This window comes from Gouania willdenowi, chromosome 12 (assembly GCF_900634775.1).
Source record: "Gouania willdenowi chromosome 12, fGouWil2.1, whole genome shotgun sequence".
Lineage (NCBI taxonomy): Eukaryota > Metazoa > Chordata > Actinopteri > Blenniiformes > Gobiesocidae > Gouania > Gouania willdenowi.
This window is the reverse complement of record NC_041055.1, coordinates 6,877,867-6,897,528: the sequence shown is the minus strand read 5'-3', so window position 1 is coordinate 6,897,528 and position 19,662 is coordinate 6,877,867. Positions and strand designations below refer to the sequence as shown.

The following is a 19,662-nucleotide window of genomic DNA, read 5'->3' as shown; positions in this document are numbered from 1 at the left end:
GTTAAAGCCCCTCTTCCTCCCTGTACTTCGTGAAAACAATGTGTTTGTTCCGCTTTTTAAACCAGGTCATGCTTGGTCATGCTTATGACTCTTTTCTGCAGTATGGATAGTGATTGTATCGTACATTTGCAAGTATTGCCCCAAACCTCTGCACAATAGTGTAAATATGGTGAAATCAGTGAACAGTAGAGAATGTGGAGTGATTTATGGTCCAGAATATGTTTTGCTTTGCTCAGAACTGAAATGCTTCTTGACAGTTTCTTTACATGAGACTTCCAGTTTATTTTATCCTCAATTATTACCCCAAGAAACTTGTCATATACTCGTTTAATATCCACCCCATCTACTTGTATCTGTACTTGTATATTCTTATTGCGTTTGCCGAATAACATGAATTTGGTTTTACTTAAGTCCTAGTTGGTGTAAATCCTCCCCTGAACAAAAAATACTAGCGTCATCTACAAATAAAACTAATTTTATTAGTTTTGAAACTTTGCATATGTTGTGTATATAAAGTATGAACAGTTTCAGACCTAATACTGACCCCTGGGGGACGCTCATAACAGATTACTTTTGACTCTAAAAATCTAAAAAGTTGGATCATGTCCGTTTCCGACCATAACTGCAGCCATCTGTGAGTAAAGCTGTGACAGTTCAACATGCTAAATAATGCTAGATCCCATCATGTGTTAAACTGATTTATTTCCTTCTCCTCCCCCCAATATTGTTCTCATTCTTGCGTAGACGCCCTGATTACAGATTGATGAGAGGCAAACGTCTAATAATTGCTAATGTTAATGTTTGACAGACACAGTCCTTAGTAGGGTTGGGGTCAATTACATTTTTCAATTACAATTACGTCTTCAATTATCCATGTTCAATTACAATTACCGTGACCAGAATTTTTTCCCAATTTCAAATAATTTCCAATAATTTTTTCCCTGAAAGTCAATTACAGTTAGGTTCTCATTTACTAAAGTTCAATTACAATTTTACCAACTTTTATTCATATTGTGTTGTGATGATTGTATGTGCTTTAGTGTGTGTGTGTACAATGTCGTTTTAGCATCTTTACATTTACATTTTAGTGCATTTATTATAATATCTCATGTCAAAGTCCAACTAGGGACAACAGTTGGAATTTAGCAATAGATATAAACTCTTTGTACAAAACATCAGTTACATTCACAGTATTGTTACAGTGGCCACGGTTAAATGGTGTTTTTTTAACTCGGAATTAGTTATTTTGAATTAAATCATTCGGAATTAAAGTGTTCTGCTTTGTGTTTACATGGAAATAGTTATTCCTGAATTGAGGTTTACATGGAAAACTGGTTTATTCTGCATTATTTAATTCCGCTTTAGGTCTGGGGGTTGGGAAGGCTCTGATTGGACAGGGGGAGAACGTGACGTATCACGTCTATCGGGAAAAACACACAACAAACTAGAGATGTAACGATTCACTCAACAATTAGTTTCACGCAATGAGTCCAAATTTGTGACTATCAGTAGATGATTATTGTTCATCTTGTTGTTTTCGTCTCCTCACTGACGACGCATTGTGTTACAGATTTAAAGGAAATGTGTCTCACTGCTCTTGCCAACCTGACGTGGCGTTCAAGGACCCAGGACGAACATCCGAAGACTATGTTCTCCAAAGACAAAGTGGGTTTGCAGCCTGAAGGCTTTTTCTTTATTAAAACATTACATTAAGGAACATGTTCTGATGCTGTGGTAAGGATTTAGAGCTTCTATCAAAAATAAGAGATAAAAGTAGAATTGACTATAGTTTCGGTTTTTGATTGTAAAATATCTTTATTCCCTATTTGCATTTTTTCCTCATAATCCTTTGTTTTATTTCCGGTTTGCTTTGTTTTTATGAAGGATTAAAACGGTTTCCTGAGTTTGTACCACTGTTTATCCATGAAGGATGTTATTGATCCTAATGATCATTTGAGATTCAAGGAGTTTCATTTCATATAAACATTTGTCTTCACCTTTGATTATGTGGCCCTTGGACACATGTAGTTGAAGACCCCTGGTGTTAAGTCATTGATCCTTTTTCAGCAGGATAACACACACAGGAATGCTCAGGACTGATTCAGTTTAAAGTGTTGACCGACTTTTTTGTTTGCAGGATATCATCCCATTTATCGACAAGTACTGGGAGTGCATGACGACCCGTCAGAGGCCGGGGAAGCTCACATGGCCCAACAACATCGTGAAGACCATGGTAATTTTTATGTCTTTCACAACAGTTAAGTTTCACTAGTTTCTAATAAAAACCCTGTAACATATTAATTTCCAAATATCTTGATAAGATTGAGAAATGCACTTTTTGTTTTAATGAAGCTGAAATGATTTTTCATGTTTTACCACTGCCCATACAGTATATTTAATTATTATTGAATGATGTTAAGGATTTTGTATACAACAGAACCAAAAACAATGATAGTAATAATGCCAAAATAAATGATTTTTATCTTTTGAAAATTAAAATAAATCAATCTTTCATCATTAGTCTCATCCTATTAATGGTAATATTCCATATTCATGAATCACAATTCTAAAAATCCCTTCCAAGTGTTCCTTTTTTCAAATAGTTTAATTATAAAATGAATACTATGAAGATTTTGAAATACAAAAAAGGTGAAAGAACTCTGCTTTTGTATGAAGAATTGTTTCCTGTACCTCCAAGTGACATTCAATGTTTTGCCTGTATTTGCTTTATTTTAGTGATGTTTTCCCTGACTTTGTCCTTTGTTCCCTTTATGTTGTCATAAGCCACAATAACCACATACAGAGGAGTTCATTATACTGTATCTTTTGTGTTTAGACTATCAGAGAAATGTGTATGTGTGTGTGTGTGTGTGTCCGTGTCCCAGAGCAAAGAGCGAGATGTTTTCCTGGTGAAGGAACACCCCGACCCCGGCAGCAAAGACCTCGAGGAGGAGTATCCTAAGTTCGGCCTGCTGGACCAGGTATGTCTTTTAATATTTATAATATTATAAAATGATTTAATGATAAATGATGAAATGAGCGTTTTAATTAGGCTTTACACCGATCTAATCGGCGATATTGGATCGGCCGATATTTTTGCATTTTATGCAATTAATGTGATCTTAATTCGCCGATCCGATCAATGACGTTATTGTCATGATGAAACTTTCTGTAGATGCTCCCATTTCATTGTTTTATTGTCTCATTTACACAGAAGAGTTGTTTGCTCTACCTGACACGGCTTTATTTCACTCAAATTTGTCCACAAAGGTGAAAACCTATGAGTAAACGGCAAAAAAGTCTCTTGGTTGGAGCGAAGCGGCTGAGCGCCGACTTCTTCCCCAGTCTACTGGCTCTGATCGTCTGCTGTTAGTGTGTGTGTGTGTGTGTGTGTGTTTTTATGTGTGAGCGTGTTTGTTTTGTTTATTCAGCCTGAGCATGTTAAGAGAGACTCCTAAAGCTCCCGTTTACTTTCAGAGACTTCTGTCCGTGGTGGACACAGAAGCGTGCGTGTGTGTTTGCGTGTGTGCGCCCAACCTCCACTGTGCACCTGTGCATACGGACTATAAGCAACAGCAGGTTTTGCGATGCCACAGTCAGTAAATATGTGTTTGCTCCTCTAATGCTAATGCTGATGGAGGCTTCACATAGTTCCAGTGTGGTCCACAGCTTCATCTCCAACTTTCTTGTAGTCGACACAGCTGCTGTTCAGGACTGAAGCTATCCGCAGCTTCGGGGTTAAAGCTCTTGTTTCACGCTCCCTCACTCCGCACACTGGTCAAGCAGTTAAAGGGGGACACACACACACACACACACACACACACACACACACACTCTCTGATAACAAATGTTATGTTCAGTTCCTGCATGGAAATTCTTCAACTCTTCCACTCCCTCCCAGTCACAAGGCTGCGTTTAAGTCCCTAAACATGGTACCGTTTGATTCTCCTTGAATCTGTATCAGGTAGTACCGAAGGAATTCTGTCGGTACCTAAAAAAACAACCTGAATTCATCTGATCGGTACGGTGATCTTTTTTTTTTTTTTATAAACTCACTAATGGGTGATCGGCCCAAAAATCCTCACTGTGTAAAGCCTAGTTCTAAAAGTGTAACTGTGTTTGTTGTCTGTCTCAGTCGGCTCTTACTTGTACGAGAGCTTGTACATCTCTACGGTGAAATGAAGGTCGAGGTTTTTCTTGTCCTGTAGGATTTGGGAACCATCGGCCCCTCGTATGACACACAGAAACAAACCACAGCCGCTCCTGCAGCCGCTTCACTCAACGGTAAGAGAACAGGTTGATTGTGCCACATGTCGAAGCGAAAAAAACATCATCCCATGATAACGTAGTCCGAGCCTTTACTCGTTTGGTTCAAAAGTCAGTGATTCGTTAAAATGGTCACCAGTTTCACCAAAACACCAGTGAAGCTGCGACCTGCTCATTTTATTTAAACACAATCGTTACTTATCATTTCCATTCTACATTGTTAATTCAGCTCTCACACTCTTTAGTGCTGAATTTTGTGTGATTTTTTTTTTTTGGCCTAATTTTTTTATTCTGTGTTTCTTAGACTCATTTTTGTGTGTTTTTGGGGTAATTCTGTTTTTTTCTTCAGTCGTTTTGTGTATTTTTGGTTTAATACTGGTTAATCTTCTGAATTTAGTGTTTTTCTTGGATTTATTTTGTGTGTTTTTGTTGTAATTCTGTTTTCTCTCATTTTATGTGTGATTTTGAGTAATTTTGTGTGTTTTTACCCATTTGGTATTTTACTCTGAGTGTGTTTCTTAGACTTATTTTTGTGTGTTTTTATGGTAATTCTGTTTTTTCTTCCATCATTTTGTGTGTTTTTGGGCTAATACTGGTTTTTTTACGGACGTTTAGTGTGTTTTTTGATTCATTTTGTGCGTTGTGGAGGTAATTCTGTTTTTCTTTCATTTTGTGTGTTTTAGGGTTTATTTTGGTGTTTTTGGGCTTATACTGATTATTTTACTCTTTTTTTGGTTTTGTGTGTCACTGTTTTTGCTGTCATTTTGTGTGTTTTGTTTTGGGGTTGCACAAACTTCAGTGCAAGTTTCATATTTCATACTCATTTCAAATTAGAACTGTTTTGTTTTCACTGCAGGTTTTTCTTAAACATTTTATACGACTAAACCGCAGCCATTTCTCGGAACACTGAACGTTTTCTTAGTTGGAAACGTGTTCAAAGTGTGAAGTAGAAAAACCCGCTCCCCTAGAGCAGCAACACCTGTAGTGACTGTGCTTTGTTTTCCAGGTGGATCTTCTTTCTCAGGTGAATGTGTGTGTGTTTGTGTGTCAGATTGACCCCTTCCTCGCTTGCTTTTTCCTTTCCCAGCTTTGTGATCAGACTGTACATGATTTTAAACAAATACACATTCATACTTCTGACAGCAGAAGAATATTTAGAGCTAATCACGTTAACACAGTTTATTTTACAACTTAATTTATATAGGTTCTGGTTGATGATGAGAATAAATCTGTTTCCGCTCCCAATAATCCTTGGCGTGTGTGTGTGCGCGCTCTCAATCCTCTGTGTGTTCGTGTGTCAGTCCAGCAGTGAACTAACTACCTTTATTTTTGACTGCTGTGAATATTCACACTGTGTTCACTGCTGGACTCTCACTGTGTGCTCGTCTGCCTGTGTTTTATATATATTTTTTATTTCGTTTTCTATAAAAGGTTCAACAATTTCAAAGAAGAAAAAATACTCCAGTTTTTAAATGTTTGTTTTTTTGACAACTTTTCTACTGATTAGGATGTAACTAGTGAATAAAATTATTTTTATTTCTACAAAATTGCAAATGTGAATTAAACATAATAACTTTCATTTTATATTATTTAAATTTGATATTTTCTATTAATGAATAATAATCATATAATTTTAAACTTCCTGATGATTGTAAGCTTATTAGTTTTTATTATTTTCATAATTTATTGTATAAGTATATGTTTAGATAATCTAATGTTTACTTTAAATATAAAGTTTTGTATGTTTATCAACAATATTTTAAGTAATTTGCTTAATTTTTTTTTAAAAAAAGCAATATTTTGTTAGAATATGTAAATAAATAGTAATACATTTATGTCCTAAACAAATTTTAATTTGTCATATTTATCAAGCTTTTCTTCCAGATTGCAGATTTTTTTTTCTAGGTTTTATGTATAATTTGGTGTTCTGTGTGCATGATGTATTCTATAATATTAGCATTTATTTGTGTGTAGGTGCTCTGGCTCAGGGGCAGGGGAAGGGACGAGGAGCCAAACGTAAGCAGCAGCAGCAGCAGGAAGGAACGTCGACCGCAGCGGCCAAGAGAGCTCGAAGGTAAACATCAGGATCACATCCCACAGTTTCCACAGAAAGTCAGACTGACAACCCACTCTGTTGCTGTTGCAAGTATCAATGTAGGTATCGGTTAAAATGCTACTGAGGTATCGGTGAAATATCGTTTTAGATATTGATTCGGTATCGTTTCATCTCCACACAGGCATCGCTTTACATAGCGTCCTGCTATCGCCCTCGGTCTAATTTTGTGCGACCCCAAAAAACAAATAACCAAAAATTGTATTTCAAGAAGTTGGAAGGAATATAAACATACATGAAAATCAGTCGCTTTTCGGCGAAACGCGCCGTTTTGAACTCAAAATAGGCCATTTATGTGAATCGTATAGATGCGATGAGTTTGTTCTAGTCTATGCACATATCGAGCATACACAAATCGATGTAATTTCTACACATTACTCCGCGTTGGACTAATATGTGAGCGCATAGCCCTCAGTGCTCGTGCTCCATACGGACCTGCTTGGGACAAGTCACAGGACTAAGCCGGTTTCACTTGACAGGGAAAACACGCTTATTAAGTATGTAGTGCCCTATATGTGTCACGTTAAGGAATCAATTAATCAACCATTAAAAATGTAATCTACTGAAAGTGACATCATGTGAATGATACGCCGTCATCATGAAAGGGCCGTTCATACATTGCCCCGCCCCACACTTGTAAACACATGTTGAACCTGCCACCCGCAACACCGACTAAACTGCCAAAAAAAAAACATGCAACCGATCACACACTTAAATACAGAGCTGAGCAGCTCCCTCTTAACTTAAGTGTCTGTGAAGCTACAAACAGGGAGGGAGGGGCTGAGCAGCCTCCGTCAGCTTCACCTGCTCAGTGTTTAATATGAACAACATCTCATCAGAGCTACAGAAGATCTGTGGGAATAAGTTGACATGACATCTAATATTCTGGCCCCTAGTGGTGAAATAACTGATGCATCTTGTGTCTATTTATTTTTGACTAATCATCTGGAATAATATCATCAGGATCATTTAAATTAGGTTATTTTAAATTAAGTTGATCAAAATTTAGTAAACTTGCTCAGATTCAGTAAACCATTGATTCCTGATGGGACATTAGGTGACATTAATGTTGCTCTCATTCATACATGTTTATATGACATATTATAAATAATTAAAAAGGAGCAGTCAGAATAATCCATGTCAATACAATCTATAGCTGCCTTCCAATTGGAGTTTACACATGGTTTTAAGATACACTTTTATTTTGACATACATTTCTGATTAATTATGGTTTTAAAGTTATTATTCATTTTGTTTACTCACAGGAGTTGAAAACCAATATTTTCTGAAAAGAATTTATACAGTAATGTGGAAAACACAACATTTGAATAGAATAAAATGGAATTTAAATAAAATAAAATGTATTTTATCGTGCCCTATGTAAGTCCTGTTAATGTTTGCCAGTTATTTCACCCTATGATGAAAGTGCAGTGCAGCTGAGAACAAAGCAAAAGCAGTGGAGAATTGGCTGGTAAAAGGTACATGATGGAAACTGTTAAAAGGACTATAAAACCAGTAGCTCAGCAGCAGTGGTGTTAAGTAACAAAGCTGTACAAATGTTTGGTACTTTTACTTTAACATCACAAACCACAACTTGAGTAGCGTGAATACATGTTTTTTTTTTTTTTGCCTGAAGAAAATAGTGTATTTTGCCTTATTGTACTTTTCAGAGTGTTTAAACTTGCTTCATTTATGTGTTAAAATCAAAAAAATTATCTGGGGGAGGATTTTTCCAGACCCCCCTACAACTACAGCAAAATGCACAAAGTACACAAAAAACACAACAAAAATGAAAAATACTCAAAATGACAACAAAGACAGACACAACAACCAATGAAACAAACCAAATGATGACAAAAACTCAAACACATTACAGAGTAACTCCAAAGACACACAAACTGACGACTAAATGACAGGAGAATACAGCAAGTGACCCCCAAAATGACATAAAAATACGCATAATCACAATAAATAAAAACACACACAATGACTCCAAAAACACACAAAATGACTAAAAACTGACAAAACCCTTTTTCCCCTGTATTAATGCTCAGATTGGTCATTATTCTAAATGCTGACATGAATATTGATAATGTGGCCCTCGGAGCAGATACAATCACATTTTTGTGGCCCTCTCTTTTTCCTGTTATATAATATAGATAGTATTAAAATAGAATGGTGGAGAAACAAGAGACGAAGTGCAGTCTGATTATTTCCTGTAGTTAAAGAAGCTGAAACTAAAATCCAGACTTACAATGATGTGTCGGTTTGAGTTCTCAACGGACCCCTCCCTCTCGTTCCCACAGCGACCCTCTGTTCTCCGCTCAGCGACTCCCCCCTCATGGTTACCCTCTGGAGCACCCATTCAACAAAGACGGGTACCGCTACATCCTGGCTGAGCCGGATCCTCACGCCCCGGACCCCGAGAAGCTGGAGCTGGACTGCTGGGCGGGGAAGCCCATCCCCGGTGATCTTTACCGGGCCTGCCTGTACGAGAGAGTCCTGCTGGCTCTGCACGACCGAGGTTTATATTCTATTATTTTACCCCGGGGAGAGATACAGGAGCACATTACAGCAGTTTGAAGGTTCCTGCATTGGCTCATTTGTGATTAAGGAAGACATTAATTATTTATTATTGGGTCATTTCATGGCATTTCACCAAATGGCTCTCGCACTTCCGTCTTTAAAAAAATCTGAAATTTTGTCCAATTATTCAATAAGCCTTTGCGCGACCTGGGGGGTCATAGGTTGAGAGGTATAAAAGCATAAACAAGCTTGTTCACTTTGTTAATATTCACAACCTAGCATTTGTAAGTTTAGTACAGAGATCTTTAGTGTTTTAATAGTGTTCATATTATTAATATTACACATATTAAGACTCGAGGGGGGGACCAGGGTTTTCTGCTGATGCCACTTTTTGCCGATCCGAGCACTTTCAAAAACTGATGGGAGCAGCAGTATGGAAGGCAGTCCCCTCGCTTCCACACAGGTGATCCCTGTTGCACGACTACCTGGGTCTCCATAGGGTAGAATTCGGACTCTACCCGGGAATGATGCACATATCTGACCACTTTTGTAAAACCGATGAGAAGCAGTTTCAAATCCTCTGCTTCCACACTACTCCTCCCAAGCTTTAAACTTATGATTACGTATTTTCTGTATTTACCTTTATTATTATTATTTGTTTTTTTGACTTATGTAGTTGTTTTAACAACTGTGAAGTGTTTGAGTTTTTGAAAAGCGCTAATAAATAAAATGTATCATTATTATTGATGGGACAAGCGAGATGTCCGTGTGTGAAAAGGACAGGATGAGTTCTCACTTTGAAAAGGTACATTTATCATTCACTAACCAGATCCATGATTATTTTAATTAAGCTATTATTTTAATTCAATTTACAAATTTGAAGGAAGTGCACAAGATGAACACTAAACAATAAGGGAAACCGCACTGATAAGCTGATTGGTCACAGTTTGGAAAGTCTGGAAAAACCTGAATTTTCAGCTTGCGTGCAGCATTAGCTTTAGCGGCTAACTCGGCATTTCTGCCTTGGAGACCGATACCACGTTTCCGCAAAAAATCTGTCAAGGAATCAATGCTCTAACGGGAAAATATCTGTTCTGTTTTAATTTATAGTATAAAGGTGACTCTTTCTTGGGATATAAAACAATTTTTCTTTGAGACTTCTTCATTTTTATTTTGGATGTTTTTTCACCACTCACAAATAGTAAAAATCCTTTACATGAGGCCATTGTATCTTGCCTCTGTGTCTCATAGACATTTACTGTTTATTAGTTTTCCACTAGTAACATAAAATTGCATCACAAAAACTTTTATTTTTGAAAACATAATATTAATCATGAACACATTTCTCATGTTCTACATTTTCTATTTTTTGTTTTTGGATGTTTTTCCTTCAAAATACATTAATAATGCAGTATATCCATCATCATTATCATAATGGTAATTAAATGCTGCATCAGAAACCAGTTCAATGAAATGTTCATAATTATTTTGTAGGTGGAGTTTCCTGTATGATGTAGTTCCTGAAATAGTGGAAAATGGAAGAAAAAGGATGAGTAAAAATCGACACGTACTCACTAAATCGACCATATCTCAAAAAGTGTTCATCCGATCAAACTAAAAATGTACAGTGAATAACTAAGAAACAATTGGTAAAAATCGGAATTTTCTGAGACCAAAGTGCGTGGGATCTCCTGAAATGACATGGATTGACCTTACTTAATACTGTTACTAAACTGACATGTTTTTAACACCTCACCTCCATCAAAGCTCAGCTTTTTAACCTGGCTTTTGTTTTTATCTTAAGTGTTCTCAGTCTTTGTTTTAAATGTCAAAGCACTTTGCATTGCTACGCTCTCCTCCGTTTGTGCCGCAGCGCCTCAGCTGAAGATCTCTGACGACCGGCTGACGGTGACCGGGGAGAAAGGCTACTCCATGGTTCGGGCCTCGCACGGCGTTCGTAAAGGATCCTGGTTCTTCGAGGTGTCAGTGGACGACATGCCTCCAGATACCGCCGCCCGGCTGGGCTGGTCTCAGCCACTAGGTCAGTGACTCACCAGCTGTTTGTGTTTGCCTGCTACAGTCACTCAAGATTAAATACATTTATTATTGTGTCTGATAGAAATAGGAGGCTTTGATCGATTGAAAACTTGCACTAAAACAGAGAGAAAATCCTCTATTTCAGGTCCTGCTGGTATTTAAGCTCCATGATGGCGTATTGAAGGACAAGGCTCATTGCGCGGCCTTCAGCAGAATTTGGTGATAACATTTAAAAAAAAGGATTTAAGATCAAATAGTATGATGTAGTACAGAGGTGTCAGTCATTTTAGTTCAGGGGCTGAATACAAAGTAGTTTGATCGTAAGTGGGCCGCAGATTTTGGGCGAGAAAATGAGCAATTTCAACATTAATGTTCAGAAGTTTGTACTTTACATGGCGTATAAAAGATACAAACGAAAGATACAATATCCAGGCAATAGGTGACAGAGATAAGTTCCTGCAGGATTTTATCTTTTAAATTGTATTGATTTTGTGACTATTTTTTATTAGATGAAGTAATTGCAGGAAAATTTGTTCTTTGCAGTCATTTTAAATCTGAAATTGTTTAGTCATGTGACAGAAGCATGGGACAATTGCAATCCTCAAAACATTTTTGAGTTTTATTAAATTTGTGTATTTAGAAAGGCTGAAATATCTAAAAATGAAATATTTGGTAATTTAGGTGGTAATTTGTGTGTTTTTTTTTTTTTTCATTTTAACGTTCTCCTGCGGGCCAAATTAGATGCTCTAAACGGCCACATTTGGCCCCCAGGCCTTGATTTTGACACGCGATGTAAAATACAACATAAGATGGAAGGTATATAATCTGTCAGGACAATTTGAACATTGTTATTGTTAGCTCCACTGTCAGAACTTGGCCACCATTTAACACTGTCACCAGTTGAACCAAAACACCTACGAGACAACTTGTGTATTTACAGTTTAATCAAATTAAAGACTGAATAGAAATAATACATCTTTCAAAGATTTTATCCATTTTATTTTCATGTATTTTATTTTGAAACAATTTTACTTCCACTTTAACGCTCATCACTCCTACACTTGATGCGGCGCGCCTCAAACAACCTTGGTGCCCTCAGCCACACACACACACACACACACACACACACACACAACCCGACCACATCGCGTGCAACAACAACACACTCTTACTTAAATAATGTTTGTATTTTCCTTTTCTGGTGTATTGGAAGTTTTTTTTTCTATATTGTGAGATTCACGCACTCTGACGTTTACCAGGGTTGGGGTCAATTACATTTTTCAGTTACATTTACATTTTCAATTACCATCCTCATATTCAATTGCAATTCAATTACGATTAGTTACAATCATTTTTTCCAATTACAATTCAATTACCATAATTTTTTTTATCCTCAGAAAGTCAGTTACAATTACATTTTCAATTACTAAAGTTTAAATTACAAGTATCGGTAATGACAATTATTGAGCCTGAAATAAATAAGCTAGTTAAAGTTAACCGTTCTCTTTCGTTAGCTTTCTGTTAGCATCTCTTATGATAACAGGTCCTAAATCAGCTGTAAAATACACTATGAACAAATATCTATCATCTAATTTCTTTCCTATCTATTGGTTATCTTGTTAGGCTTCTTAATCAATGAAAATATACATTGTAATATTTATGGTGTGGACATCTGAGCCATTTTTGTGTCAGTATAGCCCTCAATTTAAATTTATTTTGAAAAGGTAAAATGTGGGAAAGCCTGATATGAAATATATTTTAATAATTAACTACATATATGTAGAACTCTACATAGAACTGTGACATGGTTCCCCAGTTTTGCATTAAATTATATTTGACAATTTTTATAGAATTTTCATGGCAATTACAATTCCAAAGTCAATTATCTGAATTTCAATTTAATTATGATTACGATTACTAGGTTCTTTGAGTCATAATTTACTATAAATTATCTTGGAGGCAACATATACATTATATGAAGACAAAACGATTTACTTTATTACAATTCTTTGTTTACAGTTTGTTATACTTTGATACTGCCATATATGACATGTTGTGTAGAACTCTGGGGAACCACTTTTAAAACCATAATCAATGATTTATTTGTTTTATTGCAAAAAAAGTTGTTCGATTGATAAACAAAACAGGATATTATGACTACACACTCATTCATTATTTATTAAATCAAAACTTTTGAAATTTAAAGATATTGTTGATTGTAAAATAACACATAGATAATGTTCCAAGCAAAAATAAATTATCTTCCAGATGACGTTCAAACCAGCAAATGCAGCCTTGGATCAATTTATGTTTATTTTACTAAAAGCAAGATTAGTAGTTAAACAAAGATGTGTGTCTGTTTTTGGCACGGATAGGCAAATTTATTTGGATAGTGCATTTCATACACAAGGCAACTCAGTGTGCTTTACTTGATCAAAAAATGCAACAGAAAACATTCAACAGCTCGGGGTTAAGTTGTGGAATTCTGTTGATAAAGAAATAAAAATGAGTGACACACTATTTAATTAAAAAATAAAAGTCAATATATTTTAGAGAGTTATGTGAAGCAGTTGGAATATGTTTGTCATTTTTGTTAAAGGTACGTGTGTGTGTATACTGCATATATATTTATTTATAAAAGAAAGTACATGTGTGTATATATATATATACGCATTATTTGAAAAAAGGCAACTCAAATGTCATTGTTGAATGCTTGCATTTCTTTTGTATGTATTATTAGAAAAGGTAATAAACTTAAATGTTATTTAAGTTGGGCATAGAAGCATTTTTGCTTCTGCCTGTTTGAGTTTAGTTACATATATTTTTTAATTTTGATTTATGTTTGAATATTTATTTATTTATTTATTTATTTTTGTTAGACTGAAACAAACGAATGAACTGAACTGAACGATAGCAACAGATTTTTAAAATTACACCATAATTGTAATTGATTATTCATTATAATTGACCGCAACCCTGACATTCACGTGTTCGTCTTCTGTCCCAGGAAACCTTCAGGCTCCGCTGGGCTACGATAAGTTCAGCTACTCGTGGCGGAGTAAGAAGGGAACGCGTTTCCACCAGTCCATAGGGAAACATTACTCATCAGGTTACAGTCAGGGAGACACGCTGGGCTTCTTCATCCAACTGCCCGAGGAGACGGAGACGGCCCGAGCCCTGCCCGACACCTACAAGGACAAGGTGAGGAGGACCGTCTGTAGTGCAGTGGGTTTGTGGGAGGAGCTCTTTATAACTAAGGGAACTAATGTGGGATGCCATTCTGCTGTGGTTTCAGGCTCTCATCAAGTTTAAGAGCTACCTGTACTTCGAGGAGAAAGACTACGTGGACAAAGCCGAGAAAAGCCTGAAGCCGACCACCCAGAGCAGAGTAAGGAAACTACAGTGGAAATGTAAAAATAAAGCAAGAGAATGATAAAATGGACTTGATTGATATAGCGCTTTATCCCCACACTGAAGCAGTCCCAAAGCGCGTTACATATCAGCTCATTCACCCAATCACTCTCACATTCACACACCAGTGGGACAGGACTGCCATGCAAGGCGCTAGTCGACCACTGGGAGCAACTTAGGGTTCAGTGTCTTGCCCGAGGACACTTCGACACATAGTCAGGTACTGGGATAGAACCCCCAACCTCTCGATCAGAAGACGACCCTCTACCACCTGAGCCACGGTCACCCCAGAATGACCAAATAATTAATTTAATGGACAAATAGATGGACAGATTATGTTTAATAAACAAATATTTGTATTAATAATATAAACAAACAAATTAAAAACTGAAATGAATTTAAAAGAAAACATTTAAGATAATAATTAATAAATAGATACATATAGGGTCCCCATATTCATGAAATTCCTGGAAAAGTTATGAAATTTGAAAAAAGATTTTCTGGTCTTGAAAAACCATGAAATAAATGAACTGTTTTGGAAATATAGTAGTAAGTAAGTAAATCATGTTTATTTATATAGCACCTTTCACAGACAGAGGTCACAAAGTGCTTTACGTATCCACCCATTCACACACCAATGGAACAGAGCTGCCATGCAAGGCGCTAATCAACCACTTTGAGCAACTTGGAGTTTGGTGTCTTGCCCAAGGACACTTCGACACAAGAACCCCTCTACCTCCTGAGCCACGGTTGCCCCGTTTATTTTATTTTAAAGTTTAGAATATATTAAATCCCAAAGATGTTAAGTGTTATCTCAAAGTGACGTTAAAGGGGGACATATAATGAAAAATCTACTTTTGCAGTGTTTTTGAACACACATGAGGTAACTTGTGTGTCCACTGGAACACAAAATGTGAAATAAAACCATCCAGTCGTTTGTTTGTGGTCTGTGTAAGTCTCACAACACAGAGAAAAGTGCTCTATTTCAAATGTTCTACATTTGTGATGTCACAAACTAAATTGGGAAAGAAAATACCCTCCCCTCCGCTGGTAACTCCACCCATGGACTCTGCCCCCAACTTGATGAAAACCTTCGCGAAAATTTGTCATTGTTTTTCTCGCTAGTGAAGAAGTGAAAGTGCGTTCACATCGACGATCAATGACGTCATTGTCGTGATGAAACTTTCTGTAGATGCTCCCATTACATTGTTTTATCGTCTCATTTGTGTGTGTGTACGTGCGCTTGTTTTGTTTATTCTCCCGTTTACTTTAGCTTTCGTACCAGAGACTTCTGTCCGTTTCAGGGCGGTGGTGGACACAGAAGCGCATGTGTGCGCCCCACCTCCGGATAATTCAACAGCTGCAACGTTTATTTTGCCAATCACTAAAAACGGCATACAGTTTATAATTGATCTGCTCTGGTCACATATGCTCCCTCACTCCGGCTCCGCACACTGGTCGAGCGACTAAGTCGTTTGCAGTTAAAGGGCGCACGCACCCACACAGGTCCGGCATGGAAAGTCTTCAATTCTTCCACTCCCTCACAGTCTCAAGACTGCGTTTAGGTCCCAAAACATGGTACCGTTTGATTTTCCGTGAATCTGTATCAGGTAGTTCCAAAGGAATTCGGTCGGTACCTAAGAAACAACAACCTGAATTCATATGTACAGATCGGTGATAGGACCAAAAATTCTCATCGTGTAAAGCCTAAAGTTTACAGCACTTATCATAGACAGCTCCGCTCTTACAGTTTCATTGTTCAAATTACGGAGTTACTAAATGAGTTCACTCAATGTAGGCTTATTCAAGATATTAACCGCTTTAACTTTGCCCCGGTAAGTTGAGGAAGTGTACAGCCGTGTCACTAGCGGGAGGGAGGGGCTGCTGCCTCGGCTCTACAGACAGTGAAGGACGGGGGAGTTGTCGCTTGAAAACACTTGAAAAGTTCACATTTTTCAACTTTGAGAATCACACAAGTCGGGTCGCTTGAAGGGAGTTTGCGTGAAGTCATATTATTTACGTTGTTTTTAATGTAATCTAGTCACTTCAGTCGTGTTCGGTGTGAACGCACATTTAGTGTGTGCCACCCCGCGGAAGAGAGGGGCGGGGGGAGGGGGAGGCCTTTGCAACTCAGGAACACACCCCCCAAAACGAAGCGCTCTGAAAGAGCTGGATTATACAGGGTCATAAACCTCCCCTGTTGCTTGATTCATGTTATGTTTTGACCAAACCCCAGCAGACATGTCATTTACACCACAGGGAACTGTTTTAAAAGGTGAAAATAATAATACGTCCCCTTTAAGCCAGTCTGTTTAACCCTCACACCTTGTGTTGTACATTGATTTGGATAAAAGTATCTAATTGAAATTGTAACTTTATAATCTTGTAATTAAACATTATAGCACTTAGTTGATTGTTGTTTAATGTTATTTATTTATTTTTTTTCAATTTTTTTTTAATGTTGTATTCAGAATCAGAATCAGAATCAGAAATGTTTTATTTGCCATGTACAGTTTTAAGGACAGTACAAGGAATTTGACTTGGTGGTTGGTGCACAAAACAAGCAACAAAAAGAAATAAAAGAAATAAAAACAAAACAACAAAGAACAACCCAGCAACAATAATAATAATAATAATAATGATAAATATAAAGGATGAGGGATAAATAAAGGATAGATAGAGAATGAAGGATAAATAGGATAAATATAAATATAAATATATATATACAGTGCAGCAGGTATCAAGCTGGTGGAGGTGGTGATCGGGTGGGGGGGGGGGGGGGGGGGGGGTCAGTGGGTGACTTGGGGTGTGTTCATGTGGATGGTGGCAGAGGGAAAGAAGCTGTTTTTGTGTCTGGAGGTTCTGGTCCTGATGGACCGAAACCTCCTACCAGAAGGGAGAGATTGAAACAGTTTATGACCGGGGTGGGAGGGGTCGGCCACAATCTTTCCTGCACGCCTCAAAATCCTGGAGGCGTACAGGTCCTGGAGGGAGGGCAGATTGCAGCCGATGACCTTCTCTGCAGAGTGGATGATACGCTGCAGTCTGGCCTTGTCCTTGGCCGTAGCTGCAGCGTACCAGATGGTGATGGAGGAGCAGAGGATGGACTGGATGATGGAGCTGTAGAAGTTCACCATCATCTTTGTTGGCAGACTGAACTTCTTCAGCTGCCGCAGAAAGTACATCCTCTGCTGAGCTTTTTTGATAAGGGAGCTGATGTTCAGCTCCCACTTGAGGTCCTGAGTGATGATGGTCCCCAGGAAGCAGAAGTACTCTACAGAGCTCACTGTAGAGTCTCCCAGGGTGAGGGGGGTGAGGGGGGCTGGGTTCTTCCTGAAGTCTGCTATCATCTCCACTGTCTTTAAAGCATTGAGCTCCAGGTTGTTCTGGCTGCACCAGGACACCAGCCGGTCTGTCTCCCACCTGTAGTCAGACTCGTCTCCATCAGAGATGAGACCGATGATGGTCGTGTCGTCTGCAAACTTCAGGAGTTTGACCGACTGGTGAGAGGAGGTGCAGCTGTTGGTGTACAGGGAGAAGAGCAGAGGAGAAAGAACACAGCCCTGAGGAGATCCAGTGCTGATGGTCCGGGGAGCAGAGATGGTTTTTCCCAGCTTCACGTGCTGCTTCCTGTCAGACAGGAAGTCTGTGATCCACCTGCAGGTGGAGTCTGGCACGTTCAGCTGGGAAAGCTTGTCCTGAAGGAGAGCTGGGATTATTGTATTAAAAGCAGAGCTGAAGTCCACAAACAGGATCCTGGCGTAGGAGCCTGGGGAGTCCAGGTGCTGGAGGATGAAGTGGAGAGCCAGGTTTACAGCATCGTCTACGGACCTGTTGGATCTATAGGCAAACTGCAGGGGGTCCAGGTGGGGGTCGGTGATGTCCTTGATGTGGGAGAGCATGAGGCGTTCAAAGGACTTCATGACCACAGATGTCAGAGCGATGGGTCTGTAGTCATTAAGTCCTGTGATCCTCAGCTTTTTAGGGACAGGAACGATGGTGGAGGCCTTAAAACAGGCTGGTACGGTGCATGTCTCCAGTGAGGTGTTAAAAATGTCTGTGAACACTGGAGACAGCTGATCAGCACAGTGCTTCAAGGTAGAGGGAGAGACAGAGTCCGGTCCACAAGCCTTACGGGGGTTTTGTCTCCTGAAAAGTCTATTCACATCTCTCTCTTTGATGGAGAAAGGTGTCTCTGTAGGAGGGGGGGAGGAGGGGGGGAAGATAGGGGAGAGAGCCTCCGTAGGCAGCTGGGGTGAAACTGTAGCTTTGATGTGGGGGGTGAAGGTGTTGGAGTGAGGCTGGTCAGAGGTGTGAGGGGGGTTGGAGTCAGGTCTGTCCCATTGTCTGTCAAATCTACAATAGAAGTTATTCAGACTGTTGGCCAGGCAGAGGTCGTTAGCAGCAGCAGGGGCTCTGGGCTTGTAGTTTGTAATTTGCCTGAGCCCTCTCCAGACAGAAGCCGAGTCATTTGCAGAGAACTGATGTTGTAACTTCTGTGAGTACAAACGTTTGGCTCTTCTCACCTCCTTTTCAAACGTGTACTTCGACTCTCTGTACCTGACTCTGTCTCCACTCCTGAAAGCGACCTCTTTGTCTGCCCTCAGCCCTCTGAGCTTAGCTGTGAACCAGGGTTTGTCATTGTTATAACTCACCCTGGTCTTTGATGGAATGCAGCTGTCCTCACAGAAGCTGATGTAGGACGTCACAGCGTCTGTAAACTCATCCAGAGAACTGTTCGCAGACCTGAAAACATCCCAGTCAGTCCAGTCCAAACACTCCTGGAGTTTCTCCACTGCTTCACTGGTCCATTGTTTAGATTCCTTCACCACAGGTTTACAGAGCTTCAGCCTCTGTCTGTATGAAGGAATCAGGTGGACCATCAAATGGTCCGATTGGCCCAGTGCAGCACGGGAAACGGCGTGATAAGCACTGCTTAGTGTGGTGTAACAGTGATCCAGTGTCTTCTCCTCTCTGGTCGGACATTTAATTAATTGTCTATATTTGGGGAGCTGGTGTGAGAGGTCCCCTTTATTAAAGTCACCAAGCACAATGATAAAAGAGTCCGGGTAGGTCCGCTCCATGCACAGGATCTGGTCGGCGAGTGTGCGCTGTGCCTCGCGCACATCAGCTGACGGTGGGATGTACACGCCAACCAGGATGAATGAAGCGAACTCACGGGGAGAATAGAAGGGTTTGCTGTTGATAATAAAGGATTCCAGGTGAGGAGAGCAGTGCTGGAGGATCACTGTCACGTCGTTACACCAGTTACTGTTCACATAAAAGCAGATTCCTCCACCTTTCTTCTT

General features: G+C 38.9%; 1 protein-coding gene across 2 annotated transcripts in view; it reads left to right on the top strand.

Annotated features, from left to right (window-relative positions):
* ash2l (ash2 like, histone lysine methyltransferase complex subunit) overlaps positions 1 to 19,662 on the top strand; it is a 30,993-nt gene that overhangs the window by 5,727 nt on the left and 5,604 nt on the right. The window contains exons 5-14 of one of the 2 annotated variants that reach the window (XM_028462152.1): positions 1,571 to 1,665; positions 2,138 to 2,233; positions 2,886 to 2,981; positions 4,209 to 4,284; positions 5,273 to 5,290; positions 6,241 to 6,340; positions 8,686 to 8,903; positions 10,779 to 10,946; positions 13,950 to 14,143; positions 14,238 to 14,330. In XM_028462152.1, the coding sequence (XP_028317953.1) occupies positions 1,571 to 1,665; positions 2,138 to 2,233; positions 2,886 to 2,981; positions 4,209 to 4,284; positions 5,273 to 5,290; positions 6,241 to 6,340; positions 8,686 to 8,903; positions 10,779 to 10,946; positions 13,950 to 14,143; positions 14,238 to 14,330 (1,154 nt within the window). The remainder of the gene's footprint in view (positions 1 to 1,570; positions 1,666 to 2,137; positions 2,234 to 2,885; positions 2,982 to 4,208; positions 4,285 to 5,272; positions 5,291 to 6,240; positions 6,341 to 8,685; positions 8,904 to 10,778; positions 10,947 to 13,949; positions 14,144 to 14,237; positions 14,331 to 19,662) is intronic. The other variant, XM_028462153.1, reaches the window with a different exon arrangement.